The sequence below is a fragment of the Heterodontus francisci genome, chromosome 2 (genome assembly GCF_036365525.1).
Source record: "Heterodontus francisci isolate sHetFra1 chromosome 2, sHetFra1.hap1, whole genome shotgun sequence".
NCBI lineage: Eukaryota > Metazoa > Chordata > Chondrichthyes > Heterodontiformes > Heterodontidae > Heterodontus > Heterodontus francisci.
In genome coordinates this window covers 154,540,249-154,558,796 of record NC_090372.1, presented here as the reverse complement: position 1 = coordinate 154,558,796, position 18,548 = coordinate 154,540,249, and the positions used below count along the sequence as shown (strand labels likewise).

General features: G+C 42.9%; 1 protein-coding gene across 11 annotated transcripts in view; it reads left to right on the top strand.

Moving 5' to 3' along the window:
• The window catches only part of akap9 (A kinase (PRKA) anchor protein 9), a 362,971-nt gene that overhangs the window by 292,952 nt on the left and 51,471 nt on the right, over positions 1 to 18,548 (top strand). For 10 of the 11 annotated variants that reach the window (XM_068012548.1, XM_068012537.1, XM_068012517.1 and 7 more), the window contains 3 exons: positions 3,521 to 4,537; positions 4,827 to 4,994; positions 13,840 to 14,328. In XM_068012548.1, coding sequence (XP_067868649.1) covers positions 3,521 to 4,537; positions 4,827 to 4,994; positions 13,840 to 14,328 — 1,674 coding nt within the window. The remainder of the gene's footprint in view (positions 1 to 3,520; positions 4,538 to 4,826; positions 4,995 to 13,839; positions 14,329 to 18,548) is intronic. The other variant, XM_068012478.1, reaches the window with a different exon arrangement.

The following is an 18,548-nucleotide window of genomic DNA, read 5'->3' as shown; positions in this document are numbered from 1 at the left end:
TGGCATGCTGTACACTCTTCATTAAACCAGGTTTGGTGCCCTTGCTTGATCTTAAAGTGGCGTAGGCCAGCAACAGCTGGGATAGTGAGTGAGCATGTATGGTGCAGTTTGGATAGAAGCAGCAGAATTTTGGATGAGATTAAGTTTGCAGGATGGAAGACCATCAAGAAAAGCATTGTAATAGATGTGTCTGGAGATGATCGACTTGAATGAGTGTTTCAGCAGCTGATGAGGTTGAGAAGGGTGATATTATCCGGGTGAAAGTAGGCTGTCTTGTGAGAATATATAGGTTTGGATGCTCAGCTCAGCATCACTTAGGATTGTGAACAGTCAACCTGAGACACTGGCCAGGGAGTAGGATGGAATCGGTGGCAAGGGTATGGAGTTGTAGTGAGGTCGGAAGACAATGGTGACAAGACAGTATTCCCAATATTTAACTAGAGGAAATTTGGTTTTGGATGTAAGACAGTACAGAGGCAGCAGATGAGTTGAGGAAGGTTGTGGAGAGGAGAGGTGAATGTCACCAGCATACGTGTGGAAACTAATCCCATTTCTTCAGATGATGTCATCAAAGGGCAGCATGTTGATGAAAAGGATAGCATAGTCAGAATCCCTTAATGATTCCCAAGAGGTAGTCATGCAATAGGAGAAAAAGAAACCATTGATATAGGTGCTCTGGCAATGATTGAATAGGTAATAGTGGAACTAAGCGAGAGCAGCCCCATCGAGCTGTACAACAGAGGAGTGGCGTGGGAGGAGACTGGTGCGGCTGAGCATGTCAAAGAGTGCAGAGAGGTCAAAGTGGGGTGATGACTTTGATTTGGGATAATTCAATGCTGTGATTTGAGGAGGTGGTGTGGGTTTGTTTTATTATTCATTCATGAGATACGAGCATCGCTGGCTAGGCCAGCATTTATTGCCCATCCCTAATCGCCCTTGAGAAGGTAGTGGTGAGCTGCCTTCTTGAACTGCTGCAGTCCATATGAGGTAGGTACACCCACAGTGCTGTTAGGAAGGGAGTTCCAGGATTTTGACCCAGCGACAGTGAAGGAACGGCGATATAGTTCCAAGTCAGGGTGGTGTGTGACTTGGAGGGAATCTTGCAGGTGGTGGTGTTCCCGTGCTTTTGCTGCCCTTGTCCTTCTAGTTGGTAGAGGTCACAGGTTTGGAAGGTGCTGTCTAAGGAGACGTGGTGCATTGCTGCAGTGCATCTTGTAGATGGTATACACTGCTGCCACTGTGCATTGGTGGTGGAGGGAGTGAATGTTTGTGGATGGGATGCCATGCTGCTTTGTCCTGGATGATGTCGAGCTTCTTGAGTGTTGTTGGAGCTGCACCCATGCAGGCAAGTGGAGAGTATTCCATCACACTCCTGACTTGTGCCTTGTAGATGGTGGACAGACTTTGGGGAGTCAGGAAGTGAGTTACTCGCTGCAGGATTCCTAGCCTCTGACCTGCTCTTGCAGCTACAGTATTTATATGGCTACTCCAGTTCAGTTTCTGGTCAATGATAGCCCCTTGGATGTTGAATGTCAAGGGGAGATGGTTAGATTCTCTCTTGTTGGAGATGGTCATTGCCTGGTACTTGTGTGGTGTGAATGTTACTTGCCACTTATCAGCCCAAGCCTGGATATTGTCTAAGTCTTGCTACATTTCTAAACGGACTGCTTCAGTATCTGAGGAGTTGCGAATGGTGCTGAACTTTGTTCAATCATCAGCGAACATCCCCACTTCTGACCTTATGATTGAAGGAAGGTCATTGATGAAGCAGCTGAAGATGGTTGGGCCTAGGACACTACCCTGTGGAACTCCTGCAGTGATGTACTGGAGCTCAGATGTTTGACCTCCAACAACCACAACCATCTTCCTTTGCGCTAGGTATGACTCCAACCAGCAGAGGATTTTCCCCATGATTCCCATTGATTCCAGTTTTGCTTGGGCTCCTTGATGCCATACTCGGTCAAATGCCGGGGTGGGGGATGCCAGCTTGGAAAGATTCAAACCTGGAGTTGCAGGAAAGCTGAGCATAGAATTTGGTGATGACAAAATGTTCAAGGATTTTGGAGGAGAAAGGGATGTTGTGGAAGTAGCTTGCAAGGAACTGGGTGTTGAAATTTTTTTGAGGCACAGGATAATGGTGTTTTTGAAAGGGAGTACCTGGGAAGAGGAAACTAGTTACAACGTAAGCTACCACGTGGGCTAGTCTGGAATGTTCATTGGTCATTTTAGTGTGATTGGTGTTAAGGGAGCAGAGAATGCGTTGAATGGACAAGATGACCTCAGAAAAGTCATGAAATAGCTAGCAGAGAAACTAGGGAAAAACACAGGATCAGTATTGGGCAGGATGAGCCTGGAAGAAAATTTGGCTTACAGACAATGGGAAGGTGGGAAACAGCAGAGGCAGCTGAATAGATGCTTTGAATCTTAGTGCCAAAGAAGTCCATGGATTCTTCACACTGTTGGAGACAAGTGTGGTGGGAGTGAGGTTCAAGGGCTGGTTGGTAGTGGAGAAAGAAGTAGGGGTTATTTTTGGATTCCATAATTGTTAAATTGTGGGAAGTTTTGGCAGAGGAGAGTTAGACCCAATGATGCTTCATGTGGTCTAACTAGATCTACCAATGTATGACGAAACCTGGTGTGCACAAGGGTCTGTCGCTTGGATTTGAGGTTGTGAAGATGGCGACTGTTCCAGGGAAGAACCAGGAGTACAGAAGTTTTATTAGGAACAAGGACGTCAAAGATGGAGGGGAGGGAATGGTTCAGCAGATTGCCAGTCGCAGAAGTATTGTTGTGAATAGAATGCTAAAGGCTAGGTAGTTGGATATTTGAAAATGTAGTTGGAAACCTGGGGTGAGTTTTTTCTGGAGGCCGATGCACAATTAATTGGGGTTAGAAGGAGGTAGGGGGAAGTGGGTGGTGAGACATGCAAGGAAATAGCCACATTTGGCCTTTTCTGTAATCAGGACCATGGGAGTAGATAAGATGTGATAACAAGGTGGGTGGGGGGGGGGGCCTGAATATGAATTGGAGAATTTATATGGAGGGAGAGGTTTAGTTGAGGTAGCTGCTCACAAGCAGGGAGTAACCGGCACCTCAAGGGGCCCTTTTGGAGAATGCCAAGAGTGGCACAGAGGTTGGCTCTGAGTATATCCAAGGGAAAATTAAGACTGGGACAGTGGCAAGAAAATAGATAAGCAGAGTAGTTGGGTGGTAGGGTAAGTTACCAAAGAGGAAGAAATGAAAGGTGGCCTGCTGCATGACTGGGAGGAGAGATGGCAGAAGAGAAGGACCCTAATGGGTAAGAAAAAAATAAGGGAGGTAGAAGTAATGAGCTTGGGTCCAATGTAGCGGGCAGAATGGGCATGGGAATTGACAGGAAATTCAGACTACATAGAAATGGCAAGGACTGGGAGATTCATAGCTTGTTAAAATGAACAAAAGTTTGAGTCACAAGAAAAACTAATCTCTGGAAACCTTACATTTTATATAATGTAATTATTCAATATCTTCCATGTTTTAGGTCACTCGGAAAAAGAATGAACAGATCAGGGAACTGGAAGCCCAAATAGAATGTCTAAAAAGTGATCAAGAACGGCTGAAAAAGCATAATGAGGAAGAGGTTGAACAGTTAAATGAAGTAATAGAAAAACTGCAGCAGGAACTGACAAAAGTAATGCCATTGGAATTAGTTCCTTCTGAAGATGCAGAGAATTTGAAACTTCAGCTTGATATGATGATAGCAGAAAAAAAGCTGTTGCAGCAGCAAATTGAAAAGCGGCATGCAGAATTGATACTCACACAGCAGAAACTTGAAGAACAAAACAGAATGTTGCAAACTCAGGGATTAGAATTGATAAAAACCCAAGTAGAGAACAAGGATGTTTTTCCAGAAGATGCCCAATATCCCATCAGTGGTGTGGAATTCAGAATGCAGGAGCTGCAGGCAGCAATTGAAAAGAAAGAGAGAGAGTTAAATTCATGTCACCTTCAAATACAAAATCTAAAGGAACAGGCTGAAACTGAAGTTAGAGTACATGAAAACCAAATTCTCACTCTGGAAGAGGCTCTCAGGAAGAAAGTAGCAACTGTTCTAGTGAGCCAAGCGCAGTTAAAGGCAGTGCAACAGCAAATAAGGATCTGTCTTGAGCAACAAAGCAGTCAAATTAAAGAAAGAGAAAATGCTTCTGGTAAGAAGGAGAAAAAGCCTTTGGAACACCTACAGGAAGGAGAAAAAACACAGATATGCCCAGCAGGATCAAAAGATACCGATCAAATAATTCTAGGAAAACAAGAAATGACAAATATTGAACACCAAACAAAAGAACTAACCATGTTAAGAGAGCAGTTAACTGAGGTGCAACAGCAGTTACTTGATCTCCAAAAGGAACTTGAATTTGAAAGACAAGTACTGTCAACTACTCAAAAAGAAGCTACAGAAAAAGAGGAGAAGTTAATAGAGTTGCATCGCATGTTAGAAAGGAAGAAAGAATCAACAGAAGTACAAGTTAGTGGAATACAGATTTCAAAATCTTTAATTGTAAGTATAATCTAGCTGTTAATTATAACAATATAGTGCAGCTTTAACAAGAATATTTTCTAAACAAAAGAATCTTAACACAACAGTGCTCACCAGTTTAGCATTATCTGATAAGCTACAAGTATAGTATCTTCAAGGCTAAGTGAAACCCATCAAATAAAAGGTAGGAGATTCGTGGGCTACAATTGCCTTATGTTAAAATTTGTTTCATTGGTCATCTTTGCAGTCAAATACTTTGTTGTGGTCATATAATGGTTCTAAAAAATCTCTTCATAATTTGGCTTTGCAGGCTGATGAAAAGAAAGTTGCATGCCTAGAAACTCCTGTTCAACAAGGTGCCACTTCCGTAACTGACCTGGTTTCAGAACTAGAGCAGGTCAAAGCTGAAGCTGCAGTGACCAAAGAACAATTAAATAGTTACAGAGACCAGACTGAGAAACTCCAAGAAGACTTGCAGGTACAGACTGAAAACAGCTGTTTCTGTATTCGGAAACATTTTACTGCTATACAAACAGAGATTATCAAGTTTGCCTACATAACAGGGATGACCTCTTCCTCTCTCGTTCTCTTTCCCCTCTCATTCTCTCTCCATCTCTGCTCACTCCCCAGCCCCCCCACCACCGATTGTCTCGCTATTCTCTCTCTCTCTCTTTTCCCCCCGCCCCCCATACTGCCATGCATATGCAGCAGCTATTTGTAACTCATGATAACGGATAATTGCATTACCTTACAAGTTAACTTGGCATTTAAGGATGCTGTATTTTTGAGGAACAGGATTATCAACCTAGCTTAGTAGAGTAAAAAGTTCATTAATAGCTGATAAAATTGTTCCTACAACCTTGTCAAAGATGAGTGCTCATAATTATAGATTGAGCTTCTTATTGCATCTATTCTAGCAATTAAGATGCTAAATATAAAAAAACCCACTTTGTACTTGTACATATAAAAGATGTTCCTAGGTCCTCATCACTGATGAGGAATTGGTACAAATCAGATAATGTACCCTTAAGGCTGGTCAACTAATGTGTAATGAGACAGGATTAATTAATTATCCCATAGTAAGGGATCTTCTTGGGAAGAGTGATCATAACATGATAGAATTTAACATTTAGATTGAAGGTGAGAAATTTCGATCTGAACTGAGTGTCTAAAATTTAATTAAAGGCAATTACAAAGGTATGAAGATAGAGTTGGCTAAAGTGGACTGGGAAAATAGGTGAAAAGGTAAGTCACAGATAAGCAGTATCAGACATTTAAGGAGATATTTTGTAACTGCCAATAAAGGTGTATTCTACTGAGAAAGAAAGACTCTATGAGAAGGATGAACCATCCATGGCTAACTATGGAAGTTAAGGATGGCATCAAATGGAAAGAAAACAGGTACAATTCTGCAAAGATTAGAGATCAGCCAGAAGATTGGGAAAATTTTAGAAACAAGCAAAGGATGACTCAAAAAAAATAAAGTGAGAGAAATTAGAATATGAGAGTAAATTAACAAGAAATATACAAACAGACAGTAAGAGCTTCAACACATATATAAAAAGGAAGAGAGTAGCTCAAATAAAGGTTGGTCCCTTAGAGGATAAGACTGGGGAATTAATGGAAAATAAGGGAATGACAGAGACTTTGAACAAATATTTTGTATCTGTCTTCTCGATAAAAGACGCTAAAAGCAACTCAAGAATAGTAGAAAATCAGGGGGCAATTGGGGGGAGGAACTTAAAACAATCACTGTCACTAGAGAAAAAGTACTAGGAAAACTAATGGAACTAAAGGCTGACAAGCCCTCTTGGCCTAATGGCCTGCATTCTAAGGTCTTAAAAGAAGTGGCTGCAAAGATAGTGGATACATTGATTGTAATCTTCCAAAATTCTCTAGATTCTAGAAAGGTTCCAGCTGATCGGAAAACCACAAATCTAATGCCCTTATTTTAGAAAGGAGGGAAACAGAAAGCGGGAAACAATTGGCCAATTAGCCTAACATTTGTCATTGGGAAAATGCTGGAATTCATAATTAAGAAAGTGGTAGTAGGACATTTAGAAAATCAAAATACAATCAAGCAGTGTCAACATGGGAAATTGTATTTGACAAATTTATTAGCATTCTTTGAGGATGTAACAAACAGGGTGGATAAAGGGGAACCAGTAGATGTAGTGTATTTGAATTTCTAAAAGGCACTTAATAAATTGCCATGTCAAAGGTTACTACACAGAGAAGAGCTCAAGGTGTTGATGATGTCATGAAGACCCCACCTGCCATGAATGAGGCATATTAATTTCATATGAAATATTAATTTTTAACTGTTGCTGGACTGAAAGGATGACTTGTTTAAAAAGATCACAGCAGTGACTGGAAACATTTGCATTCTAAGAGACAGTGACTGGAGGAGACAATGGAACTGCTCCCTGATCCAATTAACCCAAATGGATTTTGATCACCAGACATTCAATGTGTAACAGGCCAGCATTCCGTCCCCCACCCCACTGTGGGTGTCTGTCAAGATGGAGAATCCACAAAAATCACAGGAGAGTTTGTTGAAAAACCTAGTCACGTGACCAACCTGCTGGTCCAGGGTTTTAGAATTATGTTCACAGAACAATTTGAAGACAAAAGAGAAGGAAGGTCTGGCTCGCTCTCTGTGTCTCTCAGATTTCCAGATCCACTAAAGCCACTTAAACCTCAAGAGAGAAGACTCCTACATCAAAACAGATTTGAAAGTGTGCACTGGGTCCCAACGAAACAGCAAGATTTAACTGCAATCAAAGGCACTACATCGAACTCTAAAGACAGTAAATGAACTCCAGCTATTGCTTCAAACTTTTCCCCTTTATTCTTTCTCCTCTTCCATCTCTATCTGTGTGGGCGTTTATCATGCATGCATGCTAGCATGGTCATGTCGCATATTTGTAGCAGTTTTAACCGAATTAGTTAATAAACTTACATCTTTCTTGTTTAAGTCTAAGAAAACCTGTCTGGTTGATTTCTTTGCCACTACAGTTGGAGAGCAGTGAACAAGGATTCACTGAGGGGAAGCTAAAACACTGTGTTTTTAAAAATTAAACCCTGTTACTGAGAAGGAACCCCTCGACCCCTTTCTCACCTGGTTGTAACAGAAATTTGGGGGCTAGCATCCGAGATTGGACCCACAGACAAATGGGAAATTGGAAGGGAAGTCAAATTGATCCCAATCAAAAAGTGAAAAGATTTCAATACAGGTTTTCTTGTGGTTATGTGTGCTAGAATACTAACATGTTTGTGACTGAAGCCAGTTACTCCCCAAGCCAGGGTGAAGTAACTTGGGATAAGTTAAAAGCAATGTCTCTGGAAGAGTTGAGAAAAATGGCTGAGCAGCATGGAATCACTATCCGTGCCAAGGCTAGAAAGTCTGAACTCCTAAGACCAGTGGCCAACCATTTTTCCCTTGAATCTGAAGAAGCAGCAACTGGGTTGGAACTGGACTCCGACAGGGTATTGCTGGCAAAGATACAATTGGAACAGAGGAACCTTGAATTTGAAGAAAGAGAGAGAGACAAGAGAAAGAAAGACAGACAGGAGAGAGAGAAAGAACCTTTCAGAAGGCATGTGAAGAAAAAGAGAAGAGAGAGAAAGAGAGAACCTACCAGAAGGAATGTGAAGAGAGATAGCTGAGGCGGCTTGAGTTAACTAGGAAGCGACAGAGTAACCCCAGTGAAAGCATGGCCAATATGGAGGATCGTAATTCAGGGCTCGATACTGAATTGTTAAAATTTACTCAACTGATTGAGTATTTAATGAAGGAGACGTGGAAGCATTTTTTGTATCTTTTGAAAAACTTGCAAGGCAGTTAAAGTGGCCAGCTGAGGCTTGGACTCTGCTGCTACAAAGCAAGTTAACAGGAAAAGCCCGTGAGGTTTATTCCCTGTTGCCAGACGAGAGTTTATCAAATTATGAACTAACAAAAAATGCTATCCTCGGGGCATATGAACTAGTACCAGAAGCGTATCGCCAGAAGTTTAGAACCCTCAAGAAGCAGCTGGCTTTTGACCAGTGGCTAAGGGCTCTTAAAGTACAGCCCAGCTATGAAAATCTCAGAGAGGTAATTTTGCTCGAGGAATTTAAAAACCCTCTCCCACTCTTCCTAAAGACACACATAGAAGGACAGAAAGTTCATAGAGCCCGGCAAGCCATAGTTCTGGTTGATGAGTTTGCTCTTATCTATGAGTCGGTTCCCCAGGAGAAAACTTCTCCTTGTCACCCCCACAAATCTGAAAAGGACAAAGGGTGGGAAGGTGATAGAAGCCCAAGCAGTCCAGGGAGAGAAAGAAAAGCAGGATTCACAGGGGCCCTCTTCCAGCCAAAAAGCAAGGTACTGTAAGTAGGAGTGAGACGCGGAGACCCGTGTGCTTCCATTGTAATAAAGCAGGTCATCTAGGAGCTGACTGCTGGAAACTATGGGGAATACCTATAGGGTTAATCAGGGCATACCAGCTCAGTGAAGGAGAAGGGACCCTGATGGAAAGCACAGCAGAACAAGCTGTGGCTTTAACTGCAGCAGTAGTAAGGCCCAGGAAGCATACTGCTTCAAGTGCAGGAAAATTTAATAGGATTCCTGAAGGTTATCAGGATTTGTGTCTGAAGGGAGAGTAACCCCATACCCCTCGAGTGGGGTAAGCATGCCCATAGTAATCCTCAGGGATGCAGGAGCCACTAGATCCCTTTTACTGGGAAAAGGCCTGACCTTTCCCCAGAGAGTGCAGTAAATACCAAAATGGTGGTGAATGGTATTGGAGGGCCGAGTACGCCAGTACCTTAACGTTGGGTGCACTTGGAGGGCAACCTTGTTTCGGGACCGGTGACCGGAGGGATTGTCCCTAGTTTGCCTGTGGATGGGGTTGACCTGCTCCTAGGTGATGATCTGGTGAGGGCGAAGGTGGTAGCTTCCCCAGTAGTGAAAGAGAGACCACAGGAGTTCAGAGAGACAGATCAGTGGCAGGAGATGGACCCCTGCAGTTCCCCTAGTCATGCTGATCCCTGCCTGCCACAATGAGGTATATTAATTTTGTCATATGAACATTGATAATTAAACTGTTGCTGGAGTGAAGAAATTACTTGTTTGAAGATCACCAGACACTTTGCTGGAAGGACATTTTCATACTAAGAGACACTGCTTGTGGAGACAAAGGACTATTCCCTGCTCCAATTAACCCACATGGATTTTGATCACCAGACATTGAAGGCATAAGGAAGCGCATTTCAGGGCCTGCTGAGGTATGATACAATCCACAAAGCCAGGACTAACTGGCTAGTCCAGGTTTTTTGAACTAGCCACAAGACAGTTTGAATTCAGAGGTTTTGTGTGCAACTGAGGCTGGAACTAGGAACACTCTCTCGCTCTCTCGCTTTTTTCCTAAGCCACCAGACCCACAGAAGCAACGTAAACCTCGAGAGAAAAGACTCCTACGCTGGAACAAGTTGAAGCATGAACTGGGCCCCAGCGAATTGCAAGACTTAACAGCAACCAAAGACTCCACATTGAACTTAAAGGACTGTAAATATCAGATATTGCCTCAAACTTTTCCCCTTTATTCCTTCTACTTTTTCTGTCTCTACCTATGTGTCTGTTTATTGTGTATGCATGTTAGCGTGATTGCGTCGCATATTCGTAGTCGTTAACCAGATTAGAGTTTAAGATTAATAAACTTCCACATTTCTTATTTAAATCTAAGAAAACCTGTCTGATTTCTTTGCCTTACAATTGGAGCAGTGAACAAGGATTCACTGAGGGGGAGCTAAAAACACGGTGTTATAAAATTAAACCCTGTTACGGTTAAACCAGGCAAAGGCTGAGAGGGAACCCCGAGACCCCTTCTCACCTGGTCGTACCATCCTGCATGTGTAGTGAATCAGGTCATGACCAAACCAGCTCCCCCAGAAGAGATAGAATTAGCACTGCAGGCAGATGACCATGAGGTCTGTCTGCCAGAGACTTTCTTTGGAAAGTTAGAAGACCCAGGGAATGAATTAGATGAACCTTCCCTAGCTGAGGCTCAGCGAGCCAACTCAGTATTGAGAGAATTAGCACAGGCTGCCTAGTCTGAAATTGAAGCAGAAGGTGTCCCTGATTGCTACTATTTAAAGAATGAAGTATTGATGAGGAAGTGGAGTTTTCCTCGCAGACCTGAGAGCAAGGAGTGGACAGTGACTCACCAGGTAGCGGTGCAGCAGAGGTACCAGAGAGGAATAGTAAGAATGGCCCATGAGATTACAGTGGCTGTACATGTCGGTATACGAAAAACCAAAGCCCGCATAAGACAGCAGTTTGTGGTGGAGTACTGTTGGATTGCCACATGTGAGAAATTGAGGGGAAACCCCAACCTTCAGTGAAATTTGCACACCTAAATTCTATATCAGTGTTTGGAGGACCCTCCAGCAGAGGGCTGGTGAACTGTACAGGGCCCCTGCTGAGAACAAAAGGGGACAGGCAGGCACAAAGCTGGCGAAAGGTTAGAGAGAAGAGGGGAAAAAGGGACAAAGAGGGTAGGTTGAAGGAAGTCTGGGCTAATTAAATTTAACCCTCCCCCTGCAGACCTCAACAGGAATAAAGACAGGCAGCTGTGGAAATGTGCAAACTGATAAACTTCCCCAAAAATCAATCTTTATTGGGATGCCAAAAAGGGCAGTTTAAAGCAGCACTACTACCAAGAAAGACAGGCAGTAACAATTTTTTTGGATTTCTGAATAAATTAAAGAGGGATGCATGTGTGTTTTCCTGTACTTACTTTTCTCTATACTTTTTTACTGAAATGCTCTTTTTAAAAAAAAATCGCATTTCATTCCACTGGGTGTGGAGGTGTCATGAAGACCTCACCTGCCACGAATGAGGCATATTAATTTTGTCATATAAAATATTAATTTTAAACTGTTGCTGGACTGAAAAGATGACTTGTTTAAAAAGATCATAGCAGTGGCTGGAAACATTTGTATTTTAAGAGACAGTGCCTGGAGGAGACAATGGAACTGCTCCCTGATCCAGTTAACCCAAATGGATTTTGATCACCAGACATTAAATGTATAACAGGCCAGCATTCCATCCTCCACCCCACTGAGGGTGGCTGTTAAGATGGAGAATCCACAAAAAACACAGGAGAGTTTGTTGAAAAACCTAGCCACATGACCAATCTGCTGGCCCAGGGATTTAGAATTGTGTTCACAGAACAGTTTGAAGACAGAGACTGCAATTTGAAGACAAAAGAGAAGGAAGGTCTCTCCCTGGCGCTCTCTCTCTCTCGCATATTTCCAGATCCACTGAAGCCACTTAAACCTCGAGAGAAGATTCCTACATCAAAACAAGTTTGAAAGCATGCACTGGGCCCCAACGAAATGGCAAGATTTAACTGCAATTAAAGGGCGGCGCAGTGGTTAGCACCGCAGCCTCACAGCTCCAGCGACACGGGTTCAATTCTGGGTACTGCCTGTGTGGAGTTTGCAAGTTCTCCCTGTGTCTGCGTGGGTTTCCTCCGGGTGCCCCGGTTTCCTCCCACATGCCAAAGACTTGCAGGTTGATAGGTAAATTGGCCATTATAAATTGCCCCTAGTATAGGTAGGTGGTAGGGAAATATAGGGACAGGTGGGGATGTGGTAGGAATATGGATTTAGTGTAGGATTAGTATAAATGGGTGGTTGATGGTCGGCACAGACTCGGTGGGCCGAAGGGCCTGTTTCAGTGCTGTATCTCTAAATAAAAAAATAAATAAATAAAGACACTACATCGAACTCAAAAGAAAGTAAATGAACTCCAGCTATTGCTTCAATTTTTCCCCTTTATTCTTTATCCTCTTCCATCTCTATCTGCGTGTGCGTGTATCGCATATGCATACTAGCATGGTCACGTCACACAGTCTTAGTAGTTTTAACTGAATTAGAGTTTTAAGATTAATAAGCACACCTTTCATATTTAAATCTAAGAAAATCTGTCTAGTTGATTACTTTACCACTACAATTGGAGAGCAGTGAACAAGGATTCACTGAGGGGAAGCTAAAACATGGTGTTTTTAAAAATTAAACCGTGTCATGGTCAAAGCAGGAAAAGGCTGAGAGGGAACCCCTTGACGCTTTCTCACCTGTTCGTAACAATGATAATATATTAGCATGGATAGAGGATTGGCTAACAGGAGACAGAGAGTTGGGATACATGGGCTGTTTTCTCATTGGCAGACTGTAACTAGTGGAGTGCCACAGGGATCAGTGTTGGGGCCTCAACTATGTACAATTTATATTAATGACTTGGATGAAGGGACCGAGTGTATTGCAGCCAAATTTGCTGACAATACAAAGATAGGTAGGAAAGCATGCTGTGAGGACACAGAGACTGCAAAGGGATATAGTTAGGCAAACATATGGCAGATTGAGTATAATGTGATAAAATGTGAGGTTGTCCACTTTGGTAGGAAGAATAGAAAAGCAAAATATTATTCAATGGGCAGAGACTGCAGAATGCTACAGTACAGCGGGATCTGGGTATCCTTGTACATGAATCACAAAAAGTTAGTATGCAGGTACAGCAAATAATTAGGAAGGCACATAGAATCTTGATCGTTATTGTAAGCGGGATGAAGTATAAAAATAAGGAAGTCTTGCTACAACTGTACAGGGTGTTGGTGAGACCACACCTAGAGTACTGCATACAGTTTTGGTTTCCTTATTTAAGGAGGGCTATACTTGCATTGGAAGTAGTTTAGAGAAGGTTCATTAGGTTGGTTCCTGGCATGAGGACTTGTCTTATGAGGAAAGGTTGAGCAGGTTGTGCTTATACTCAATTGAGTTTAGAAGAATGAGAAGTGATCTTACTGATGCATATAATATACTGAGGAGGCTTGACAGGGTAGATGCTGAGAGGATGTTTCCCCTCGTGGGAGAATCCAAAACTAGGGCGCACAGTTTCAGAATTTGGCGTGTCCCATTTGAGGTCGAAATGAGGAGGAATTTCTTCTGAGGGTCTTTAATCTTTGGAATTCTCTTCCCCAGAGAGCCGTGGAGGCTGTGTCATTGAATATATTCAAGGCTGAGTTAGACAGATTTTTGATCTACGGTGGAGTCCAGGGTTAATGGGGGGCAGGCAGGAAAGTGGAGTTGAGGCCATGATCAGAGTAGCCATGATCTTAATGAATGGCGGAGCAGGCTCGAGGAGCCAAATGGCCTACTCCTGCTCCTATTTCTTATGTTTTCATGTAGCATAATATGAGAGATTGCTTAGGAAATCTACCCGACATTTGTGCAAACCAAAAATGTTTGTTAAAAACCTGAATTGTGTTCCTTTTATTTAGGTAAAAGAGCTAACTATAATAGAGCTTCAGGAAAAACTCAACACTGCAAAGCAAGCGTTCCGCGAAGTGCAAGAGAAAGTTGTCCATCTGGAACAAAACGAACAGACTCCTCAGAAATGCATTACTGAAGAACCAAAACATACTTTGACCAAAGAAAGACCAATAAAAATCCTGGTCGACTCAGCAGTCCAAACTGAAATATTGATTGCTGATATTATTCAGGCTACACTGACCACTTGTAAATATGCAGGAAAGCAAACTAGTTTTCAACCTTCATGTATTAATTCTTCAGAGGAAGTTACAAAAATAAGAAGACAGTGCTCTGAAAAACTTAATCAACTGCAAGAGCTCCATGCTGTTGAAATAGCCAAACTGGAAGCAAGATATTCTGCTGAAACAGAAGCCTTGATTAGGAACCACAAAACACAAATGAATGCACTGAGGGAAGAGTATGATGCTGTCAAAGCAGTGATTAATAGCTCAAGACTGGTTAGTACTCATTATTGCAATTTCAATTATTGAGGTGTAAATGCCAGACCATACCCAATAATTTTTTTTTTTAAGAAGTTGAACCATTTTATTACATTTACAGCAGGCTACAAATATTTCTCAACCAGAATTACCTGTTCCAGCATGCCAAGATTTGCAGTCTGAGATCCCTGCATTTGTCCAATTCTGACTTCTTGTGCATCCCTGATTTTTATTGCTCCACCATTGTTCTTATTCATTCATGGGATGTAGGCGTCTGTGGCCAGGCCAGCGTTTATTGCCCATCCCTAATTGCCCTTGAGAAGGTGGTGGTGAGCTGCCTTCTTGAACCGCTGCAGTCTATGTGAGGTAGGTACACCCACAGTGCTGTTAGGAAGGGAGTTCCAGGATTTTGACCCAGCGACAGTGAAGGAACGGCGATATAGTTCCAAGTCAGGATGGTGTGTGACTTGGAGGGAAACTTGCAGGTGATGGTGTTCCCATGCATTTGGTTCATGGGAGTATCACCACCTGCAAGTTCCCATCCAAGTCACACACCATCCTGACTTGGAACTATATCGCCGTTCCTTCACTGTCGCTGGGTCAAAATCCTGGAACTCCCTTCCTAACAGCACTGTGGGTGTACCTACCTCACATGGACTGCAGCGGTTCAAGAAGGCAGCTCACCACCACCTTCTCGAGGGCAATTAGGGATGGGCAATAAATGCTGGCATAGCCAGTGATGCCCACTTCCCATGAATGAATAAAAAAAAAAATTTGCTACCCTTGTCCTTCTAGTTGGTAGAGGTCGCGGGTTTGGAAGGTGCTGTCTAAGGAGCCTTGGTGCATTGCTGCTGTGCATCTTGTAGATGGTACACACTGCTGCCACTGTGCGTTGGTGATGGAGGGAGTGAATGTTTGTGAATGGAGTGCCAGTCAAGCAGGCTGCTTTGTCCTGGATGGTGTCGAGCTTCTTGAGTGTTGTTGGAGCTGCACCCATCCAGGCAAGTGGAGAGTATTCCATCACACTCCTGACTTGTGCCTTGTAGATGGTGGACAAATGTTGGGGAGTCAGGAGGTGAGTTACTCGCCGCAGGATTCCTAGCCTCTGACCTGCTCTTGTAGCCACAGTATTTATATAGCCTGTCCAGTTCAGTTTCTGGTCAATGGTAGCCCCTAGGATGTTGATAGTGGGGGATTCAGTGATGGTAATGCCATTGAATGTCAAGGGGAGATGGTTAGATTCTCTCTTGTTGGAGATGGTCATTGCCTGGCACTTGTGTGGCGCGAATGTTACTTGCCACTTATCAGTCCAAGTCTGGATATTGTCCAAGCCTTGCTGCATTTCTACACGGACTGCTTCAGTATCTGAGGAGTTGTGAACGGTGCTAAACATTGTGCAGACATCCCCACTTCTGACCTTATGATTTGAAGGAAGGTCATTGATGAAGCAGCTGAAGATGGTTGGGCCTAGGACACTACCCTGAGGAACTCCTGCAGTGATGTCCTGGAGCTCAGATGATTGACCTCCAACAACCACAACCATCTTCCTTTGCGCTAGGTATGACTCCAACCAACGGAGAGTTTTCCCCCTGATTCCCATTGACGCCAGTTTTGCTTGGGCTCCTTGATACCATACTCTGTCAAATGCTGCCTTGATGTCAAGGGCAGTCACTCTCACCTCACCTCTGGAATTCGGCTCTTTTGTCCATGTTTGAACCAAGGCTGTAATGAGGTCAGCTGAGTGGCCCTGGCGGAACCCAAACTGAGCGTCACTGAGCAGGTTATTGCTAAGCAAGTGCCGCTTGATGGACCTGTTGATGATACCTTCCATCACTTAACTGATGATTGAGAGTAGGCTGATGGGGCGGTAATTGGCCGGGTTGGACTTATCCTGCTTTTTGTGTACAGGACATACCTGGGCAATTTTCCACATTGCCGGGTAGATGCCAGTGTTATAGCTGTACTGGAACAGCTTGGGTAGAGGCATGGCATGTTCTGGAGCACAGATCTTCAGTAATATTGTCAGGACCCATAGCCTTTGCAGTATCCAGTGCCTTCAGTCGTTTCTTAATATCATGCGGAGTGAATCAAATTGGCTGAAGTCTGGCATCTGTGATGCTGGAGACTTCAGGAAGGAGGCCTTCTGTTCCCTAGACCATAAGCTCTGGAATTCCAAGCCTAAATCTCTCTGCATCACTATCCTTCTCTCCTCCTTTAAGATGCTCCTGAAAACCCTCTTTGGCCAAGCTTTTGGGCACCTGTCCTAATTTCTCCTTATGTGGCTCAAATTTTGTTTGATCACGCACTTTAGGACATTTTACTACATTAAAGGTACTATATAAATACAAGTTGTGTTTAAAAATATGGAAATTTAAAACAATTCAATCTTATTCTTGTTATAATATAGATGCAATGCTACATAATGAAGAGACAGAAGTGGAGAATGACCCCTATGTGTGTTTTAAGAGTATTACAAAATTAATTTGACTTTGTGGGGACTGTATATACAATTTGCTATAGAGTTAGCATTGGAACATACATTTTGTATAATTCCCTGCAGTGACAATATGGCATCAATTCCAGTGATAAAATCTGTGAATAGCCCTCTGTTTCCCCCCTCCCCCCACCCATCCCATTAATAAGTTTACTAACGCAGAACATTATCTGTAATGATAATTTTGCACAAATTGGCTGTAATCAGCAATTGTAAAGCAGTAAATATGGGAATAATTTAGAGATAATATGGAAATTCAGATGAAAATGTTTTCAATTGAAGCATCTCCTGACAGTATTTCTACTTGACTAGTTTTTAAGAAGCAGTTACTTGACATGATTTTTTTTTAAAATGCTGTGTACAAAGAGGAAATCCTGTAGTTAGTTTTATCATAATTTAGAGAAAAGTAGCTATACTTACAAACTCCGTACATCTTTATTGATTTTTTTTTTTATGCCTTTTTGTGATTTGTCCCTCAACCTTTGCTCTCCTGTTGCTTTAACATCTTTTTCTCTCAATGGCATTTCATATGTGGCATCAAGACCAAATGCAGGATTCAGGTCAAGTAGGATTGAAAGTTAGAGGGTTAATTAGACTACAGAGAAGAGGGGGAGGATGTGGGAAAGGAACAGGAGTGGAAGGGGTGGAATGGAGGGGAGCAGGATGAGTGAAAGGAAGAAGGGAGGAAAATGAGGAAGGTGGCTGAAGGATTAGGGTAATATGGGAGGGTAGAGAATGGAGGGAAAAGAGGGGAATGGACGACAGGAGTGGGGGATTACTGCAAAAGTTGGGGGTTGGGGAGAATGGTAGGGAAGCTATGGAAAGGAGGAAGGACGAGGGTGAAGAGGGTTGGTGAGCCAGCTTTCTGGTCAGTTCTTTTTCTCAGTAAAGGTGGGAGGGGGTAGCTTTCTATCTGTAGCATATATTTTCTTCTTCGGGGGGATGGGAGAGTTAGCTTCTATCTGCTTATCCCACTTTTTCCTTTCATCTAGGAGCATGATCTGTCCAGTAATTTCTCTGCCCAGTTTTCATCTTATGGAGGTGGGGAGGAAGGTTGCCTTGTTTCTGTCATGCTTTTCCTTCCCGCAGTGGGAGTTGCCGTGATTTCTTCTGCGGCTCTCTTTTCAAACTGGGGTGGAGGATCAGGGGGACCATTCGTCACAGACACATCATCTTTCCTCTTTGAGACTATCAGGCTTTTCAAGTGCAGATGCCATGGCCAAGGCCTATAAAAACTGCAGAAAAGTCCACAGCTGAAATTGATGCAGATTCTTCTAGTCAGCCAAAACATTAATAGATGGGGTCTGAATCGAGGGGACAAACCTTCAGCAGGTAGGCTTGGGTATGATGAAATTTGGTCTTGGCTTGGAGGCTTGAGGAGAATGAAATGGAGGCAAGAGATGCAGTATGGGACTGGTAGTAGTGGCTGAATAAAACCTCTAAGGAAAGCAGTTGCATTTTTGAAAATTATGTTTCTGAAAAGTACATAAAGGGTGTACTTGCCTTCTCATACTCACCTTGCACAGCAGGAATCCTAGACCGGGCATTTCAGAGCTGAAGTGAAGAACCTAGTGCTTTCCACAGTGTCACCCAGCCGAACCTGGAACTTCAGACAGGCCGAAATCAGTTCTTAAAGTAGTCTGGTGCCAGTATTAGCAGAATCTTATGGTGAATTTCTTTTAATGAAATAATTGGCATGTTAATAGTTGAGAATTTTGTGGTTGTGCCATTGCTGTTTTTACGA